The 21,063-nt window shown below is 51.2% G+C and overlaps 5 protein-coding genes across 5 annotated transcripts; 2 read left to right on the top strand and 3 right to left on the bottom strand.

The window, feature by feature from the left end:
* Positions 1-518: 518 nt before the first annotated feature.
* On the bottom strand, positions 519-1,454 carry COCMIDRAFT_22158 (uncharacterized protein; the record flags this gene model as incomplete). The annotated part of the gene is made up of 1 exon (XM_007684949.1): positions 519-1,454. The coding sequence occupies one exon, from the start codon at positions 1,452-1,454 to the stop codon at positions 519-521; it is 936 nt and encodes a 311-aa protein (XP_007683139.1).
* A 746-nt stretch (positions 1,455-2,200) lies between these two features.
* On the bottom strand, positions 2,201-3,301 carry COCMIDRAFT_1003 (uncharacterized protein; the record flags this gene model as incomplete). Its single annotated transcript, XM_007684926.1, has 2 exons — positions 2,201-2,764; positions 2,879-3,301. The coding sequence occupies 2 exons, from the start codon at positions 3,299-3,301 to the stop codon at positions 2,201-2,203; spliced, it is 987 nt and encodes a 328-aa protein (XP_007683116.1).
* A 1,599-nt stretch (positions 3,302-4,900) lies between these two features.
* COCMIDRAFT_32374 (uncharacterized protein) lies at positions 4,901-6,114 on the top strand (the record flags this gene model as incomplete). The annotated part of the gene is made up of 3 exons (XM_007684970.1): positions 4,901-5,235; positions 5,304-5,482; positions 5,684-6,114. 3 exons carry the CDS (start codon positions 4,901-4,903, stop codon positions 6,112-6,114), a joined length of 945 nt encoding a protein of 314 aa, XP_007683160.1.
* Positions 6,115-7,080: 966 nt separating this feature from the next.
* COCMIDRAFT_82264 (uncharacterized protein) lies at positions 7,081-12,769 on the bottom strand (the record flags this gene model as incomplete). Its single annotated transcript, XM_007685003.1, has 3 exons — positions 7,081-7,191; positions 7,247-12,198; positions 12,253-12,769. 3 exons carry the CDS (start codon positions 12,767-12,769, stop codon positions 7,081-7,083), a joined length of 5,580 nt encoding a protein of 1,859 aa, XP_007683193.1.
* Positions 12,770-14,237: 1,468 nt separating this feature from the next.
* Positions 14,238-20,547, top strand: COCMIDRAFT_1000 (uncharacterized protein; the record flags this gene model as incomplete). Its single annotated transcript, XM_007684925.1, has 2 exons — positions 14,238-19,413; positions 19,463-20,547. 2 exons carry the CDS (start codon positions 14,238-14,240, stop codon positions 20,545-20,547), a joined length of 6,261 nt encoding a protein of 2,086 aa, XP_007683115.1.
* Between the last annotated feature and the right edge of the window lie 516 nt (positions 20,548-21,063).

Raw genomic sequence — 21,063 nt, 5'->3', positions numbered from 1 at the left:
GACTTACTTGGTGCTGATGAAAGTACGAGAATCATGCCCAAATTTGGCAGGTACGCTACTGTTGTTCTTCCTTGACAACGGGAACGGGATTTTAGTACGTCGCAATCACTTCTCTTCTTGAAGAGGAGGCTAGCATAACTAGCGGCTTTGATCCAGGGTTTTGGTCCAGTTTTTGATCATCGCGTGGGGTAGACTAGGAGTCGTGCTGCTTTTACGGCGATTTAAAATCCCACAAAGACTCCGGATAAGCAGGGTTAGGCCACTGATACTACTTCGGGACGGCACGCCCGCTCGCGACCACTAACATCACGAAGCAAAACCCGTGGCGTCCAAGGTTCAACAACACAACCAACGGCATGATAAAATAAAGTGGAAAGGTAAGCGATACGTGGATAATGTATATTGTAACATGCTATTGACTAAAAAAAGACTAAAACTGTTTTGACCTGTACTATTTTCATACGCGAAGACTGCAAAGCATTACTATGATATGTGGGTCCATGTCTGCATGACTGAAACTACCGTTTCCGCATCTCGTCAAGGATATTTTCCGAGGATCCACCTTGATTATCTGGAGGGATCTCATCTTTCAACTGATCCAAGTACTCCGCAGCCTCCGCATCGTCCCACGTGTCTTTGAGGAACTGGAAGCCAAGGAGTCCGCCGTTTTGGCCCCGGTAGACAACCAAGACTTTCGCCGCTGCTAGCTCATCTCTAGCCAAGGTCGAACCATTCGCATTACAGCGTTCGAGATACTCTGCATAATCATCCATCACCTCGAGGCAGAGTTCGTGGTCTCGAAGTGTGCTGCGTTTTCCCGGAGAAATTGGCTTGCCTTCCTTCATATACGTTACAAATTCATCGTGGATGTCGGTGAATTCAGTCCTGCTGTCGACAGTATATGTTGCGTAGACCTTGAGATTTAGCATCGCCTCCAGAAGGTCTGACTTGAAACTAGTATCGAGCCATCCCCCACTCATGACATTTGCATGCTTCCCCGCTTTGTATAGCGCCCCAAACCTCCAGAACTCATTGACCCGACGTCCTGGTTCAAAAGCAGTGTCTGGGGCAAATGCTACCCGCCTCTTCCGAACCTGCTTAGGTACGGGGGGCTTTCTAGGCATTTCGGACCTTCTAAATACTGGGGAGGGTGAAGCTATCGGTGTGGCGGGCTTTTTAGGCCCAGCCGGCTGTTTAGATGTAGCCGAACCTCTACTTATGGGTGACTGGTTGGATATGGCGGACTTTTCGGGTATAGGTGAATTTATACGCATGGCAGGTTTTGCAGACTTATTTAGTTGTTTAGACGTGGTGGAATTTCTACGCAGGCTTAGCTCATTGGATATGGCAGGCTTTTCGGGCACAGGCGAAGTTTTACGCATGGCGGACTTTAAGGGTACGGTGAGCTTTGTAGGTTTGGCGGACTCTTGAGACATGATGAGACGTTGAGACATGTTGGGTTATTTGTCTTCGATCGTAGAAGTTGTTGTATAATACTGGTCTTTCGGGAGAGTAATACACACTTTTATACTGGGATTGGAGCTTGTCTCACACAATGATTGTAGTCAGTCGCACAGTGAGTGATAGCTAGAACCCCAAGCTTTGTGAAGAGATATCGATCATTTCATCCAAGACACAGTGTTAGAAATCACATGGGACATTGCATTGTTCTATAGAGTGGTGTTAAGTTATCTCCATTACTGTGGAACAACATGGTTAGATTCATCTACGGAAAACAAAGCAAAATCTAACTAGTCAAGAATGGGATGGCTCAGCCACTATCTGCCACCGAAATATGAGTGCTACTATAAAAACGTTACAAAGTTGTCTACATTACGTGAGATTCAAAGACTGTTGCTCTTCAACAGTTATATTCCTGAACGATTCTGCTTCTTGTTGAACTAGTGAGACATGTTACTCATCCCATGTGCGGTCACTGAGCACAATTACCCTAGAAATGCGTAGCACTAAATCACTCCACGATTTGCTATTGATCTATGCATTGATATAGTAAACACTGTATGAATAGCGAACCGGCAATCACAATCATACAGCTTACATAACTACAAAATACTTCATCGTGGCTGTAACACGCAATAACAACATTTCTATAATCGGTCCTAACTACATAGTATACATGCATATATCACGGGGAACCGCCTTTCAATGTATAAATGGGTATGTCTATATTTCCTCTCTGTCAATTCGCTTGCTCCGCCTTCCACTCATCACTAAACGGATAGTCCGTATAACCGTTCTCACCCTCATTCGGAAAGTAAAAGGTGTCACGGTCGTAAGGGTTAAATTCGATGCCTTTCTGCAACCTGAATACTAGATCAGGCGTCGAGATAAAGTAGCGTCCAAACGCAATAACAATATCCCTATCCTTGTGCTTCTCTACATACTCGTTTGCATTTTGGAGCTTGAAGCCTCCAGCAAGGATCAATGGGCCGGTGAAGTGCGGTAGTAGGGGTTCAACTGATTCCGTGGTTTCAACGTCGTCGCTACCGAGAACACGTGGTTCGACAAGATGCAGAAAAGCAAGATTCAAAGCATCCATTTTCTTCATGATATCGATGAATTGAGGTAGCGGGTCTTTCATCCTCATACCGAAGTATGAGGAGAATGGGCTCAACCGGATACCAGTCTTTTCTGCGCCAATGGCTTCAATTACGGCCTGTGTAACTTCTACAGCGAACCGAGAGCGGTTCTCGATAGAGCCACCGTAGGAGTCTGTACGCTTGTTACAGGTATCTTGTAGGAACTGGTCGATGAGAAATCCGTGGGTAGCGTGAATTTACACCCCGTCGAAACCAGCCTCGATGGCGTTCTTTGCAGCTTGGGCTTATTCCTGGATGGACTCTTTGATCTCTTCCACAGTCATTTCCTTTGGTGTAGCGAAGCCTTCACCCAGAGATACAGGGCTAGAAGACTTGATGGTAATGCCTTCTTTCTCTGCGACTTTCGGGTCTGCTGTACGTCCAAGACTCCACAGTTGGAGATAAATATATGAGCCCTTTTCGTGAACGGCCCTGGTGACTAGCTTCCAGGCGTCAACTTGAGCTTGTGACCAGATACCGGGTACGTTGGCGAAACCACCAGCTTGTTTCGATATCAATGTCGCTTCGGTAATAATAAGTGTTCCGGATACACAGGCACGCTCAGCATAATACTTTGCAGCCAGAGGGATGACCTCATAACCATCGCTTGCGCGGAAGCGTGTACAAGGCGCCATGGCGACACGGTGCTTGAGCTCCATGTTACCCACCTTGAGGGGCTGGAATAGGCGGTCCGCTGACATTTTGGTGTTTTGTTGAATGCTTTTGGAAAATAGATTGGTTCTAGAACGGACTGCTGTTGCGAGTAAAGAGATACATATACATATTTTGCCTCCCTTGAAAGCCTCAAGACCATATAATAAGATATGATACTTGTCACGTAGCAAGATAGTCGCTTTAGTATCACGGAGCCAGAATATCCGGAGACCGAGATACTGACCCGGCCCTTCCCACCGCCCACTAGTAGATTTCCGGCTTGGCGTGAGCAGCATTTGTAATACAAATGGGGAAGACGCACATAGTACTGTGCCAAGAGATTCTTAAAGCGACACATATTGTTCCTCAAAATTACCAGGAAGGGAGCTTTCCCCTTACTTTTCTCCTTTGTTCCTACAACACCTCTATTTCTCCAATTAACAGGGAACGCAGGACAGATACCGTCTCATAGACCATATATAGAGAAGAATTCTGTCGTGACCCGCTGAAAATGAGAGGCATTGTCCACAATGAATTGTTCCGCGCCCAAATTTTGGTTCTGTTTCTGCCAAAAGCCCTCTTTAGGCATCCCATTCACCTTGCTTCGTCGATTTCAACTATCTTGGACGCCGATTCAAAACTCAGGGCTGCACCCAGCTTTGACTTAATACATCCTTATGTTTTGTCGGCATACGGTGGTAGTGATTGAAGGTACAGCTACGGCCCTATCGTAGCGCCCTGTTCAGGTAAATCAGGTATTGATAAATAAATTGTCACGTTTTTTTTTGCAGTTTCCTAAACAGACATGAACAAAGCGGTAGTGAACCATGGCCTGAACAGAGGCGAGTAACAGCCACTGAAGACTTTTTGAGCTCATTTATGGGTACAGAAGACAGATATCTGTCAGGGAATAGATTTGGCGCCTTGACATCTTCGTCGCTGTTCATATAAGGGTGCAGTTCAGGAGCCCTCAATTTAGGATAGAGTATGCCGACGCAGACCTTTTATATCTGCCTGTGTAATGTGCTGTTCATTAGCGTGTAAAGCTTTGAACGTACGAATTGAATTCATAGTTGTTGTAAAACTTCTATACATTGGTGGGATGTGTGCTTTCACCCAGGAGCGATTAATTTTGTGAGCAATCTCGATATATTGCATGAAACAACGCAAACTGAGGTTGAATTTACTTCAAATATCTGCTTAGAACTGCCAAATGGGATTCAGACGGGCAAAATCAGGCCCTTCAGCAGTGATTTTGTACAATGAAGAGGTTTGACAGGTAAAGTCAACTGCAAACAGGGATAGCCCATGGGAGTCAACGGCCGCTAGATGTATTCGATGTATATAAGATACGTCCCAGCGACTATAAAGATGACGTCACATTATGAGGCAGCGAAACTGAATCGATTGATATTTTGTCGTAACTCCTAGTGTGCAGTTCACTGCTGCCTACCCACCTTTCACTCCTCTCGAGTCATCATGGTTTCCTCTTTGAGCACTCATATCTCGCTAAGCACCTTTCACTCCCACATATTGATGCTTTCATGCAGCAGATAGCATGTCCTCCAGCTATATAAAGTACTGTTACCATCGTAGCCAGCTCCATCTGACAGCAACCATCATTCTCAACCAAGAAGTCAGAAAGCATGATTACACTCTCCCTTTTACCATTCGTTGCACTCCTTGCTACAGCTCTCGCTCAGGAGACTGTACCCAAATTCGGTCCCTTCTGCGGTACTCCAGTGCCCGTCTACGACAACGGGACAAAGGCCACCGACTGGCCCGACTACATAGCCGAGCTGGAGAAGCATGGAGCTTTGGAAAGTCAAGGCTCAACCGATGCCTGGGGAACTGAAGGCGGTCCCATTCCGTGGCCGCGCACTGGCGAGCATCAGGTCATTATCCCGTATTGTTTCGCACAAGAGTATGACCGCAGGAACATTCGAAACGTAGTGGAGAACGGTATGGCGAAGTGGATCGAGTAAGTAAACACCAAATACACTTTACTTTATTTCTTTTGCTTCAGCCAGAAACTTAACAAACTCGCAGACATCTCGGCGGCCCAGCGAGTCGCACCTCCGGCCACGCCATCAGCTTCCAAGAGCGCAAAAACGCCCAGGGAAAGCCACTGTACTGTGCTTCTCCAACCAACCGTGACGCCTGGAACGACAAGGTCCCCAAGGACACTCTTGCAATCGAATACACTGAGAACGGAGGCTGGGGCGGAAGTGTCGGCTTGACACGCAACGGGAAGCCCTGGCAGCAACTCGTATATATCGCCAATGGATATACACTTCTTGGAGTCATGCACGAGCTCGGTCATGTTCTAGGTGAGTCAATCCCCCTCCCCATTACCACATCAACTGCAAGCTCCCATCGGACATTGGTAGAATGGCAGTAGCGATATATAGCTAGTACTAACCGACTAGGCATGGCCCACGAGCACAACCACCCGGACCGCGACACCTACCTGAAAGTCACCCCCAAGTCCCTCGCAGACTGGGACGCATGCTGGAAGCGCGTCCACGCCCACGAAGGCCCGCTCATCACGCCCGAGAACCTCTGCCGCTCCATCCATCTAACCATCAAATACGGTTGCACGTGCGCCGCCTTTGTCAAAAACCGCGTTGAACCAGGTTGGCCCATCAAGTCAAATGCAGGCTTCGATATCGCAAGCATCATGCATTATGCCAGTGTATCTGGGTATTCGAATCAGCGGTGCATCACTAAGGGTGAGGATTGTCCTGTGGTGGCATATGTGGATCCAAAGGATCATAGAAAGGGGACGAGGCTGGTGGAGCAGGGGAGGAGGCCGAGTGAGAAGGATTTGATGTGGGTTAAGAGGAACTATCCTTGGTAAAGTGATAGTTTTGCACGGTAGAGGCTTCTGTACTAGAAAAGGAGGCTCATTTAGAGGCTACCTTCTTACTCCATCTCCCGAGCTTTTGTAGAAGGGAAACATGGAGTCATGAAGCCAGGCTAGACTGTTGTCTTGGCAACCAGGTTTTTGGTACTTCATAGATACATCGAGAGTACATAGATAATACATAGTCCCATTCCCGAATCCTCTTCGTACCTGGATCCTTGCGAGACTACACGTCAACCCAATGCACTTCCTTTCGCCCCAAAAGTACCTTCTCCCAACAAACCAAGTAGTCAGTACTTCTTATCTCTACACTCAGCTCAGACCAACCGATCTTTACATCCATTGTAAACCTCCGCGTATACGCTATACTCTTCGCGGTACTGACCATGACTTGTGCAAGCCAGTGGTGACCCACACGTACCCGACATTGTCCGAGATCCTGCGTGTCCCAACATGTTCAACAGCTTACGCTCATGCAGCCACCCGCTGCAGGTCAGCCTCAACCACATGTCCGACACTCTTCCAATCGGGAAAACGAGCGGGGTACATGTCGCCCAGGCTCGCGTATTCAATCTCCGTTGTTGAGCTTATCGGACGTGTTCCGTATCCCTGGGTCGAGAGATAGTCGGCCATGTTACTGCACATCACGTCATCGAGTGCTATAGATAATGTGGGCTGCATCGGCTCGTGTCCCGGCTTGTATTCATGTTGCATTGACTTCAAGTTGATACCCTTTTTGTTTGAACAATATTTTATTGCATTACAATACATAACTTAACTTTATCATGACACATTCATCAAACAAGCCTGCCAAGCCGGTGACTAACCAGACGCTCGGAAGGCGTCTCTGCACTCGATAGAAGAAGCTTGGGGAATGACGCGTGTACCAGCATAGTCTTTCCATATTAGTGCCCGCTTTTTACCTCGTTGTCAATCATCCTTCTATTGGCCATGGTCTGCCTAGAACTGAGCAATAGCAACTGAGACGGCTTGATCGTCAGAGTGGCTAATGCTGATATTGATGTTCTTGACGCCGACACGCTTGGCTTCTTCGTCGGCTTTGCCGTACAGCTGTAGTCACGTTAGAAAATGCTTCGAAAAAAATCGCCGAGTTTGTATCACATACCTGAACTGACGGCGCTCCTGACTCGTCGTTGACAATCTCAATGTCCTTCAAAGGAGCGCCAGCACCTTCACCCTTGACACCAAGAGATTTGAAAACGGCCTCCTTCGCAGACCACTTGCCAGTGAAGCTTGCTTGGGGGTTCGGGGCCTTTCGGCAGTATGCAATCTCCTTTTCAGTGAAATTGCGCTCAATGAAAGTGTCATTCTCAATGTTCAGAGCACTGAGGCTCTCAACATCGACACCGACCTTGGAACTAGCGGAAGCAGTACTCTGTGTAAGCTGCTCAAGCATCTTCATAGTTTCTTGAGACTTCTTGTCCTTCTTGGAGGCCGGCGTAGGGTTCTTCGGGTAGCTATATGTCCCTGTCTTCTTGTCGACTGTGACACGAGCTTGTGGGTTAAGGAAAACCTCTTGCATCTTCTCGTCTTCATATGGTGCCTTGTCCTTGGCGCGGAACATGGTGTTGTTAATGAGACCGTCATGGAAGTAGCGGTAGGCCTTCTTTTGGCGGGCTTCAACCTTTTGCTTGTAGGCAGCAAACTGGTGATGCTCAAGCGCAGCATATAGGTACCTGGGATGGATACCAATAGCCTGGGCTCCTTTTTGTCCGAAACCAAAGGAAGTGACAGAGAAAGCCTTGATACCATCGGTCTGAATAGCTTGCGATGGGTACACGATGTAATCGAACTTCTCCATGATCTTGTCGACGTTGTCCGCATTGCGGTTGCCTGGTACGAGACCAGTGTTGAGCACCTGCAGACAGCCGTTGAACATCCATGCACCGGCAGCACCCTTGGGGTGACCAGTGAGATATTTCTGGAAGATACCGAGCAGTGCATTTCCCTTCTTACGGCCGAGGTGACGCATCTGCTGGCAGATAACGTCGGACTCATTCTTGTCGTTGGCAACAGTCGAAGTGCCGTGGAAAGAGGCAACATCGAGGTCGTCAATTGTAAGACCCCATGTCGCAAGAGCGCCACGAAGAGGAGCGATGCGAGGATCTTGCTTCCAGAAGTTGTTGCCCAAGCTGTTGAGCGCGTCCTTCTCTTGTCGCTTGGCCTCCGCTTCAATGTTTGCAACGCGCTCCTCGAGATAGGCCGACTCATCGAAGTCATCACCAGAAACATCCTTCATGGCTGCAACCTCCTCTTGGAGATAAAGGACCTCTGACTCCTGCCACTGCTTGATTTGCTTGCGTCGCAGGTCCATCTGGCGCCTCCTGTACTTGATGTCAAGGAGGGGCGAGGGGAACTTGGATGGGTTCTCGCGTGCAGTTGTCAACACACCCTTGCCAGGAGCAGGAACTGAACGACCAATCTTGTCAGTTGCAGTAGCAGTGAAACCGAGCACTCCGTAAATGGGAACACCCATGTCAAGAGCAAGCTTTGCATCCATGATGACCTGCATTCCGCAACCTTGAGACTCCATAAATCCGTTCCTAGTGGTTGTGGTAGGACGGGACATCTCCCTCGGTGTGCGACCATGGGCGAATTCGTCTTCAGCGTTGCTAGTGGCCTTCATGTTGGCGAATTCGTACGAGCCTTCCTCCTGGAAGTCATCAAACCCACCGACGAAGCAGACACGAGCCTTGCCCTCCACAATCGTGTCGTAACCAATGTCAATAGATTCGACAGCAGTAGCGCAAGCACCGACTGGGGTCTTGATGGGACCGGTGGACGACATAAGCAACATGTTGACCCAGGCGCTCATCGTGTTGATGAAGGACTCCTGGAGAATATCTTTCTGGACCGGCTTGTCCATGAAGCGATCTTTGTACATTCCTCGAAGGGCGGTAGTACCACCAATACCGGAACCGACGCAGTTACCAACTTCAGAAAGGTGGACATACTGGTAGAATTCGTAGGGATCGGTGATACCGCTAGAAAGCAGACACTCGGCAGTGGAAACAAGCACGAATAGTGTTACCGGGTCGACTTGTGAGATGATATCATCAGGCACACCATATTTCTTAGCATCCCAACCAGTCGGGACCTGGCCGGCAACAAGGCGGTCGAAGCGCAGGGCCTTGGGGATCAGAAGAGTAGCACCCTTCTTCATCCGGACAGTGTACTCGCCTGAGTCCTCAATGGCGAAGACCTCAACCTTGTCACCATGCTCCCTCTTGAACTCTTCCGCTAGTTCCTTGGATGCCTCGAAAGGATCAAGATCCTCCTCAATCTGGATCTCTTGCATGAGCTGCTTGTTCTTAGGGTCATAGCCGTTGAACAGCTCTGGCTCAATAAGACGAATACCAGAGTGTTCAAGAATGTACTTTTCGTACTTTGGCTTGACATCCTTGTCGTCAATTGGCTCGTTTGTCTTTGCATCGACCCAGCCAGAGTAGCTCTTGCCCTTGAGAGGACCGTTATGGTTCTTGATAAGACCCATGATCCAGGCCATCTCAACACATCCTTCAATGGAGAATTCGCCGTAGGCCTCCATCTCCCAGCGCGTCCTCGAGTTACCCCAGGGACCAACCTCGGCAAAACCGGTGACGACAACAACCTTCTCAAGGTCAACCATGCCCTTGAGGTTCTCGTTAAGAGGCTTGACTTCGGTATCCCAATCAGGGAGCTTGGGGAAATCGAACTTCATGTTTGCACGGGGTTCGATCTTGGCAGTCTTGTACAGAGCCTCGCTCGCCTCGCCGTTGACGACCTTGTTCTCAATGGCGTTTTCCTTGATGACAGCCCTGCGGATATCACTTGTTTCCGTGAGCTCCTTACGGAGGTCTGTCATGAGGTCCTTGAGATTAGGAATGTATTGGAAGCCACCGTTGAGATCGGCCCAAACGGGCTCGACCTGGCACAGGTTGACAATCGGTGGTGCCATCAGACCAAGCAGATTAAAGGCCATTTCTTGCTGAGAGAAGGTGCGTACACCATACTTCTCGATACCTTCGGCGACAATGTTGTTGGCGCCCATAAGTCCGGTACCACGGGTCCAGCCAATGACGGCACCGCAAATCGTAAGATAGTTGCCCCAGCTTTCTGAGTGCCACCTTGAGAACAGAGTCTCTAGCGAAATCTTGGATTCCGAGTAGAGACCATCGTTGCCAAAAGTGCCGTGGTTGGGCGACAAGGGAAGAATGACTTGTGCTGGGCGGGTCTCGTAACCGTAAGCCTGCTTCTGCTTCTTGACAGCTCCGAGCATACGCAAGAGGTTGGTCAGCATGATGCGATGTGCGAGCTCAGACTTGGAGTCAATGCTATCAATCTCACGGCCATTCTCGGGGATGGCGGCGAAAGGAACGATTAGATCAAGGTCCCAGCCGAGGCCCTTCTTGGTGTCGAAGATGTAGTCAATCAAAGCTTCAACATCCTGGTTGCTACCTTGGTTGAAAGGCACAACAATCAGCTGGGAACCGCGAGCACCATATCGTGAGTACATGGATTGGTAGTACTCAGTAACTTCGCGTGAGAACCTAGAAGTCGTCACAACAACCTTGGCTCCACCGCTGATGAGGCCCTGAAGGACCTGAGCACCGATAGAACCGGCACCGGCACCTGTCATAAGAGCGTACTTGCCCTGGAACGTGACACCAGACTTGGCGGCATCCTCAAGACAGTCGAGGTAGACACCGGTCAGCTTCTTGCTGTACTCCCAGCCGTGATCATCTTTCCTCTTGAGATGCAGGAAGGGAATGGTCTCGACCTTGCCTTGTTTAGAGGCGTGCACGCGACCGTTGCGACCCCGCTTACCACCGACGGCCTTGCCGTTCTCACTAGGCATGATTTGGCCCTCATTCATGGAAAGAGAGCGAATGACGTTGCTGTACAAGCTCTTGATTTGCAGCTGCGATGATTTCGAAAGCTTGTGTTGCTGCTTAATGAGCTTGTAAATTCTTTGCAGGTCATTTTGGACTTTTGTTCGGTTGCCGTACTCGGACAGCTTTCCTCCTTCAGCCATTTCGCGCACGTAATGCTCAAGCTTCCGAACGCTCGCTCTTGGAACTTCTTGGTAGTTCATGTTGCCCTTGGGGTCAATCTCAAGATGGGGTGCGGTGGGTATGGCGACATCCTTGTAGACGGGTGCCTCATTCAACACCTCTTTGCAGTTGTCAATGAGTTGTTGACCAAGTTCTTTTGCAAGCTCATATGTTTCACCGCGCTCAGTAGGGCAGTGGTCCATGTGATACTGCATGAAGTCAAGAAGCAGCGGGTTCGATCGGTTCATGATGGCAATGCAGCGGCTGACAATCTCACGATCTACAGCCTTGAGTTTGCCGAAGATGATGTCGTAGTACATGGTGAGGGCATCTTGGCGAGCCCAGTTCCATGATGAGTCGTAGACACGCGCCTTGAGCGGCGTAAACTGAGGCTCAATTCCAGACGCGTAAAATTCGCCATGCTCAGTGGTCCACAGATCAAGCTGGGCTTGAAGCGCGGACTGGGCCTTTTGCGAATCGACAAAAGACTTGTCGCCTGAGCGCAGGTCAATCTTGAGGTATCGCGCAAACAACTCAAGCTGTTGCTTGAAAAGTTGGCGTTGGTCCTTGGTCAGGGCGTCGATGGCCGCAGGGTCCATCATCATGCCGCCACCAGAACCGCCAGAATCGCCGCCGGCTGTAGGAGCAGACAGGTTGATTCCGGCAATGCCTGCATATTTGTTCGCCTGCTCATCCAAGAAGGCCTTGCCTTCCGCCTCGGAACCCAGACGCGCGGGTGGCTCGTTGGTAATGGCGAGCAGCAGGACTCCGTCCTGTCGGCCTTGCGCCAACCCCCACCTTGTCTCGAGATGCTTGCGCACAGCTGTGATGTTGAAGCCACCAGGCATCTTGGAGGACACCATACGGGCAATGAGGGAAGAAGATTGTTTTCCAAGCTGACCATTGAAGGTAGCCTGCATTGAAGCACCGAGCTCGTCGAGAGGGGTGTCTTCAGGCTTCTCTGGGGTGGAGCCGAATTCCTTGCCCAGGTCTCCGAGGATTTCGTTCTGGAGGGTAGATTTGCCTAGAGGTACAAGTCAGTTGGAGTAGTACTTGGTGGGTGTGCAATTGGTCTTACCTCCGACCAAATCCTTGATGGCCTTGGACAACGGAATGTCCATAAGGGGCTTCTTGAGCTTCTGGGCTACGAGCGTTCGCAGAATGTCGGTAGCCGTGACTGGTGCATCTGGAACCTGAGCTGCAGGCCCAGCGCTTGGTGGTGGTGGAGCGGCAGCGGCAGCGGGTGATGATGCAGCGGGGACAGACGAGGAGGCAGCTGGGGCAGATGCTGGAGCCTCTGGCTCCTCCTCTATAGGGTCTACATCGTAGTAGATGTCTTTTGCGTCCTTGTTGTAGCAGAGGATTTGACGCTGCAGTGATCGGGCAGCATCGTGTGCTTCGTATTTGCTGGCCAGTGTGCGCTTTGCCATTACGCCGAGTGTGTCTGCGGGGCCAATCTCGACGATGCGCTCCGTCGTCTTCTCGCCGAGGACGACATCCTGCGTCTCAATCCACCTGACAGGCGAGGCGAATTGATATGCGAGCAGCTCAATGAGCAGCGTGTGGGAGAGCTCCTGCTCGACCTCTGGACGCATGGTGAGGTGGGTGCGGAGGGCGGAGGAGGTGGAGGTGGAGGAGGAGGAGGAGGAAGCGTGGATTGAGGCTCGACGGAGCTCAATGGGGTATCTCAGTCACAAAATAGACAAAAGGACTCGTGGGACAAGGAGGGCAGAGGGGCGCCAGGGGGAAGACGCGCTATTAGGTGGGTAGTGGGTAGTGTATGGTGCGGTGAGGGCACGACTGTGATGCGATGCGGATCAAGGGTCCGGGAGGGGTTGCAGTTTGTTTGCCTGTCCCCGCGGAAACTTTGTCTGGCGGGCAGCGAAGAAAAAAAGCTTGGAGCGGGTGTTGCAGGAAGGCCAGGCCCAACGCATTGACGGGTTATCGGTTGGGTACAGAACAGCGGCGTGGCCTTTGGTTGTTGCTGGCAGGGCCGTTGAGGATTTCGCCCGCCTCCATGCTATGGCTGCTCACTAAAATTCCCGGATCCCTGTCCGGCACTGCAGCTCGTTACTGCTTTGGCCGATGCTCCACGACGCAGCGCCCCCATGTCGCCGGGAACAGTTGGGCTTGCGAGGGCCACTTGGTACTGCACAAGGCAGCAGTAAACGACGACGACAGGATTGGATCGCGACATTCTCTGGGCAGGCGGATGCTCAACAGCTGCGTGCTATCGGATGGGCGCGTCGGCGATCCGACTTGTTGAGCAGAGCCCCCCAGCAGTTTGTGTAGGAACATAATAGTCTGCGTACCGTAGCGTGGACCCCTGCTGGTCCTAGCCACCCATGCATACGAATGCGGGCCCATTTGTGAGGTGCTCGTCGAAAAAGTCGACGAGAACGGCGCCATCATAATCCACGCCAGCGCACCGCCTCCGACTCATTGCTCTCCTGCTCTCCCCACCCCAATTGCCTGAGCACTGCCGAGTGTCTTTTGTCCAAAACCCCCGGGGCCCCTCTCTCCAATTCCTGTTGCCTGCGGTTGAATCCTCGACGCCGCTCGCAACACTTACCGCACCCAGCACGGGAGCTGCTACACCACACCCCTAGCAGTACACTCCAATTCCCGCGCACACGACCACACACATACACACACAATCCCACTGTGGCCAGATTGACTTCTGTCTGAGTGAAGAGGTACGCATTGGCCGCTGCCTGCGGGCAATTGGTCCCCAGCAGCGTCTTCAATTGCTCGCACCGGCATCGCTCCTTCCCCGCCCACCGCACTTGCCTACTCACACTGCTCAGACGCTCTTTCCTGCTCCAAGTCGCTCTTTCCGTAGAGCCATAATCAGTCCCGAGGTATGCGCCTTCCGCTTTCCGCTTTCCGCTTTCCGCTCCCTACTCACTGCTTCCTGCCTCCCGTCATCTCCTACCCCAAAACTCCCCAAGACTGTGCCCCACCCGCCACTAGCACCCACAAAACAAACACACGCACACACATACACACATAGCTGACACCCGCCATTCCACAGGGCACCAAGTAATCCCAATACCCACAGCCATGTACGGTTCCGGCCAGCAGACGGGCATCTCCACGCCCCGGTCGGCGGCAAACCTGCGCCCGCTCATCCTCTCCCACGGCTCGCTCGAGTACACGCTCCTCATTCCCACTGCTCTGCACTTCAATGCGCAGCAACTGAGGGATACCTTCACCTCTACCCTTCCCGAGCCCACCGACGAGCTTGCCCAAGATGATGAGCCATCTTCGGTGCCTGAGCTGGTGGCTCGATACCTGGGCTTCGTGGCCAAGGAGGTAGAGGAGGGCGAAGACCCTGATTCGTTTGAGGAAGTCCTAAAGCTAGTCCTCACCGAATTCGAGCGTGCTTTCTTGCGCGGCAACGAGGTGCATGCGCTGGCCGCTTCACTGCCTGGCATCACTGAAAAGAAGCTGGTGACGGTGCGGTCATACTACGCTGCTCGCGCCGCCGTAGAGCGACCCATCAAACACCACGAGTCGGCGCTTTTCCGCGAAGCCTCAGACGAGAACGCCTTCATATACGCTGTTCTGGGCGGACAGGGAAACATCGAAGAGTACTTTGATGAGCTCCGCGAGATCTACAACACCTACCCCTCATTTGTAGAAGATTTCATTGCTGCAGAAGCACAGCATCTATTGCAGCTGTCGCGAGACCCGCGCGCTGAGAAACTCTACTCCAAGGGCCTTGATGTAATGCGATGGCTCAATAACCGAGACTCGCAACCCGACACCGACTACCTGGTATCTGCACCCGTCAGTTTGCCCTTGATTGGGTTGACACAGCTTGCGCATTACGTCGTGACCTGCAGAGTTCTCGGGAGCCACCCGGGCCATGTGCGAAGCCGTCTGCGCGGTGTTACTGGTCACTCGCAAGGTGTGGTCACAGCAGCCGCCATCGCTGAAGCGAAGAACTGGGAAACCTTCGAACGAGCTGCCAAGAAGGCTATCGAGATTCTCTTCTGGATTGGTACGCGAAGTCAACAAGCCTTCCCCAGGACATCACTCGCACCTACAGTGCTTCAAGATTCAATTGACAATGGCGAGGGCACACCGACACCTATGTTGTCGATCCGTGACCTCTCAAGAAAGGCGGTTCAGGACCACATTGACGCAACCAACGCTCATTTGCCCGAAGACCGCCACATTGCCATTTCCCTTGTCAACAGTGCGCGCAACTTTGTTGTGACGGGCCCGCCCATCTCCTTGTATGGTCTGAACCTTCGTCTGCGCAAAGACAAGGCTCCTACCGGCTTGGACCAGACCAGGATACCCTTTACAGAGCGCAAAGTACGCTTTGTCAACCGTTTCCTGCCCATCACAGCCCCATTCCACAGCCCGTACCTCGCAGATGCGACCAAGCAGCTTGAAGATGATCTCAAGGCCATCAAGATCTCCACCGCTGACCTTGGCATCCCTATGTACGATACTCACACTGGCCAAGACCTACGCGAGACCGATACGGACGACATTGTGCCAAGACTCGTCCGCATGATCACTGCTGACTCAGTAGAATGGGAAAAGGCCACGGTATTCCCCAAAGCAACCCATATCCTTGACTTCGGCCCTGGTGGCATCTCTGGTCTGGGCGTTCTGACAAACCGGAACAAGGACGGCACTGGTGTCCGTGTTATCCTTGCCGGTGCCATTGATGGCCAGAATGCCGAAGTCGGATACAAGCCGGAGATCTTCGACCGCGACTTCGACCATGCCGTCAAGTACGCTGTCGACTGGGTCAAGGAACACGGCCCCCGCCTTGTCAAGACTTCTACTGGTCAGACCTATGTCGACACCAAGATGAGTCGCACACTCGGCCTACCTCCAGTTATGGTCGCTGGTATGACACCATGTACAGTACCATGGGACTTTGTTGCAGCAACAATGAACGCAGGCTACGAAATTGAACTTGCTGGTGGTGGTTACTATAATGAGAAGACCATGACTGCCGCCATCTCCAAGGTTGAGAAGGCCATTCCTGCTGGCAGGGGTATCACAGTCAACTTGATCTACGTCAACCCGCGTGCTATGGGTTGGCAGATTCCGCTCCTAGCAAAGCTCAGGGCTGATGGAGTTCCCATTGAGGGTCTTACCATTGGTGCTGGTGTTCCATCTATTGAAGTCGCCAACGAGTACATTGAGACGCTCGGAATAAAGCACATTGCTTTCAAGCCAGGTTCGGTTGAGGCTATCCAACAGACTATCAACATCGCCAAGGCAAATCCCACTTTCCCTGTTCTTCTTCAGTGGACCGGTGGTCGCGGTGGTGGTCACCACTCATTTGAAGACTTCCATCAGCCCATTCTCCAGATGTACAGCCGTCTGCGCAAGTGCGACAACCTCATTCTTGTTGCTGGCTCCGGCTTCGGTGGCGCTGAAGACACCTACCCATATCTCACTGGATCCTGGTCAACCAAGTTCGGCTACCCACCCATGCCCTTCGATGGTTGCTTGTTTGGTAGCCGTGTCATGACTGCCAAGGAAGCACATACGTCCAAGATGGCTAAGCAGGCCATTGTTGATGCTCCGGGTCTTGAGGACAGTGAATGGGAAAAGACCTACAAGGGCCCTGCCGGTGGTGTCATCACTGTTCGCTCCGAAATGGGCGAACCCATCCACAAGCTTGCCACTCGCGGTGTCATCTTCTGGCACGAGATGGACCAGAAGATTTTCAGCCTTGACAAGGCCAAGCGCGTTCCCGAGCTGAAGAAGATGCGCGAATACATCATTGACAAGTTGAACAAGGATTTCCAAAAGGTTTGGTTCGGTAAGAACAAGAAGGGCATGTCTGTCGATCTTGAGGACATGACCTACGCCGAAGTTGTTCAACGCATGGTGGAATTGATGTACGTCAAGCACCAGTCTCGCTGGATAGACCCAAGCTTGAAGCGCCTGACCGGCGACTTTATCCGCCGATTGGAGGAACGCTTCAGCAAGACCAGTAACGAGTCTCTTATCCAGAACTATGAAGAGCTCAACGACCCCTTCCCAATGCTCGAGAAGGTCTTCAAGGCTTACCCTGAGGCCGATGACCAGCTCATCAATGCTCAGGATGTACAGCACTTCTTGCTGCTCTGCCAGCGCCGTGGTCAAAAGCCTGTTCCATTTGTTCCAGTTCTCGACGATACCTTTGAGTTCTTCTTCAAGAAGGATTCTCTTTGGCAATCCGAGGACCTTGATGCCGTCGTGGACCAGGACGTTGGCAGGACATGTATCCTGCAAGGCCCTATGGCTGTCAAATACTCTACAAAAGTTGACGAGCCGATCAAGGAGATTCTGGATGGTGTTCACGAGGGCCATATCAAGTACCTGCTCCGCGACATCTATGGCGACGATGAGTCAAAGGTCCCTGTCATCGAGTACTTTGGCAGCAATCTGCTCGCTCCTCCCCAGGGCCTGGAGGTTGATGGCCTCACTATCTCAGAGCTTGAGAACAAGGTCGTCTACCGTCTTGCCGCCGCTCCTAACGCCACCATGCCTGAAGTTCATTCATGGCTTCAACTTTTGGCTGGTACCAGCTATTCATGGAGGCATGCCTTCTTCACTGCAGATATCTTCGTACAGGGCCAGCGCTTCCAGACCAATCCGACTGCAAGGATATTCGCGCCAACTCGCGGCATGATGGTCGAGATTCAGAACCCCAAAGAGCCTGCCAAGACTAGCATTATCGTCAAGGAGCTGCATACCGGCGGTAAGCTGATCAAAACAGCTGATGTCAGCCTCACAAAGGACAAGGAGATTCTGCTCAACCTCTACGAAGAGCGCACTGCCCTCAAGCAGCCAGTGGCATTGCCTTTCCGCTTCAACTATCGTCCCGATGTGGGTTACGCACCCATTCACGAAGTCATGGAGGCCCGCAACGACCGGATCAAGGAATTCTACTACAAGATCTGGTTTGGTGATGAAGCCTGCCCATTTGATGCTTCTGTCACTTCACGCTTCGATGGTGGCCGTGCCACTGTGACAAGTGAGGCCATCAACGATTTTGTTCACGCAGTCGGTAACACAGGCGAGGCTTTCGTTGACAGACCAGGCAAGGAAGTTTTCGCGCCTATGGATTTCGCAATTGTCGTTGGCTGGAAGGCTATCACCAAGCCCATCTTCCCCCGCGCAATTGACGGTGACTTGCTCAAGCTAGTGCATCTTTCCAACGGTTTCCGCATGATCTCTGGTGCTGAGCCTCTCAAGAAGGGCGACGTACTTGATACGACTGCTCAGATCAACGCTGTCATCAACCAGGACTCGGGTAAAATGGTCGAAGTTTGCGGTACCATCACTCGCGATGGCAAACCGGTAATGGAGGTCACTAGCCAGTTCCTATACCGTGGAGCGTATGATGACTTCGAAAATACGTTCCAAAGGAAGGTTGAGAAGCCTATTCAGCTCCACCTGGCTACCAGCAAGGATGTCGCCATTTTGCGATCAAAGGAGTGGTTCAATTTCGAAGAGCCCGAGATTGATCTGCTTAACAAGACTTTGCTTTTCAAGTTGGAGACTGTTGTTAGATACAAGAACAAGACTGTCTTCTCAGACATCGAGACTCAAGGAGAAGTCCTGCTCGAGCTCCCTACCAAAGAGATTATCCAGATTGCTTCGGTCGATTACCGATCGGGTACCGCGTTTGGAAACCCTGTTATGGACTACTTGGAGCGTAACGGAGCTGTTGTCGACCAACCAGTGCTCTTTGAAAATGCTATTCCGCTGCACGGCAAAACACCTCTGAGCCTCAAGGCTCCCGCCTCCAACGAGAATTATGCTCGTGTCTCTGGCGACTACAACCCCATTCACGTTTCACGTGTTTTCGCCAGCTATGCCAACCTCCCCGGTACCATCACTCATGGCATGTACTCTAGTGCAGCTGTCCGAAGTTTGGTTGAGACATGGGCTGCGGAAAACAATGTTGGTCGTGTCAGGAGCTACCACGTCAACCTCGTTGGTATGGTCCTTCCTGACGACATGCTAGACGTCAAGCTCCAGCACGTTGGTATGGTTTCTGGCCGCAAGATCATCAAGATCGAGGTCAGCAACCAGGAAACTGAAGACAAGGTTCTGCTTGGTGAGGCTGAGGTTGAGCAACCCACAACGTCCTATGTCTTCACTGGTCAAGGTTCCCAGGAACAAGGCATGGGTATGGAGCTCTACAACAGCAGTCCTGTTGCTAAGGAGGTTTGGGATCGTGCCGACAAGCACTTCATGGACAACTATGGTAAGTTCAATACGCCAAGACACTTTCTGTGCTGTCTAATCTTGAATAGGTTTCGCTATCACAAACATTGTGAAGAACAATCCGAAGGAGTTGACCATCCACTTTGGTGGACCTGTCGGCAAGGCTATCCGCCAGAACTACATGTCCATGACATTCGAGACAGTCGCTGCTGACGGCACTATCAAGTCTGAGAAGATCTTTAAGGAGATTGACGAGAACACCACATCGTACACTTACCGTTCACCAGCTGGTCTACTCTCAGCTACTCAGTTCACACAGCCGGCTCTGACCCTCATGGAGAAGGCATCCTTTGAAGACATGCGTGCAAAGGGATTGATCCAAGTTGAAAGCACGTTCGCCGGACATTCGCTCGGTGAATACTCCGCTCTAGCAGCCATGGCTGAGGTCATGCCTATCGAGAGTTTGGTTTCGGTCGTGTTCTACCGTGGTCTTACGATGCAGGTCGCTGTCGAGCGTGACGAGACCGGTCGTTCCAACTACTCCATGTGCGCTGTTAACCCTAGCAGGATTTCCAAGACCTTCAACGAGCAGGCCCTTCAATACGTTGTTGAGAACATTGCTGAAACAACCGGATGGTTGCTGGAGATTGTCAACTACAACATTGCCAACATGCAGTACGTCGCTGCTGGTGATCTTCGTGCTCTTGATTGCCTCACTGGCGTAACAAACTACCTCAAGCAACAGAAGATTGACATCCAGGCACTTATGCAAACTCTCTCGCTTGAAGAGGTCAAGAACCACCTGGTCGAGATCATCAAGGGATGTGCTGAGCAGACAGAGGCCAAGCCTAAGCCTCTCGATCTGCAGCGTGGCTTTGCTACCATTCCACTCAAGGGTATTGACGTGCCCTTCCACTCGACTTTCTTGCGTTCTGGTGTCAAGCCGTTCCGATCCTTCCTGCTCAAGAAGATTCACAAGACGTCAATTGACCCGAGCAAGCTGGTGGGCAAGTACATTCCTAACGTGACTGCGAAGCCATTTGCGTTGACCAAAGAGTACTTTGAGGATGTGTACAAGCTTACCAATTCTCCCAAGATTGGCAACATTCTGGCCAATTGGGAGAAGTATGAGGAGAGTGGAAAAGAGGATGCCAAGACTGAGGCGGCTGCCTAAGTTTGGTGACGATTGTTGCATTTTGTATTGTCTCAGGGGGAGTCAGATGAGCAAGTAGACGAGGATAAAAAGAAGGCGTTTTGGGAAACAAGTGGGTGGATGTATATGATGTGGACTTTGGTTTTTGATATCCAGGATTTGGAGAGGCTTATGCTGTATGAACTTTTACATGTAGGACGAGCGTTGAGTAATGCATTCGTTATCATTTATGAGAACAAATCTTCTGTCATTTTTGCATGTGCGCGATGTGTCCAGAATTCGATTTACGTCCAGTCCAAAAAACAAAGGAAATCACGTGACGCAAACCAGAGCCAAGACCAAGACCAAGCTATGCTCCAAATACCACCTTCGCCATTTTGTTATGCTTTGAGCACTAAGGCCTTCTTTAATTCAATTCCCACCGCCAGGTTGTCAGTCCTATATGCCCTAGAACTTTTCCCCTTCCAAACTCAACACAGAAAGCTACAAAATAAGCATAGCCTGGAACCAACGAAGAAGATGGGAGACCAAACAGAA

This window comes from Bipolaris oryzae (genome assembly GCF_000523455.1).
Source record: "Bipolaris oryzae ATCC 44560 unplaced genomic scaffold scaffold_6, whole genome shotgun sequence".
NCBI classification, from domain to species: Eukaryota; Fungi; Ascomycota; class Dothideomycetes; order Pleosporales; family Pleosporaceae; genus Bipolaris; species Bipolaris oryzae.
The sequence above is the reverse complement of the archived record's forward strand: the minus strand, read 5'-3'. Positions and strand labels throughout refer to the sequence as shown.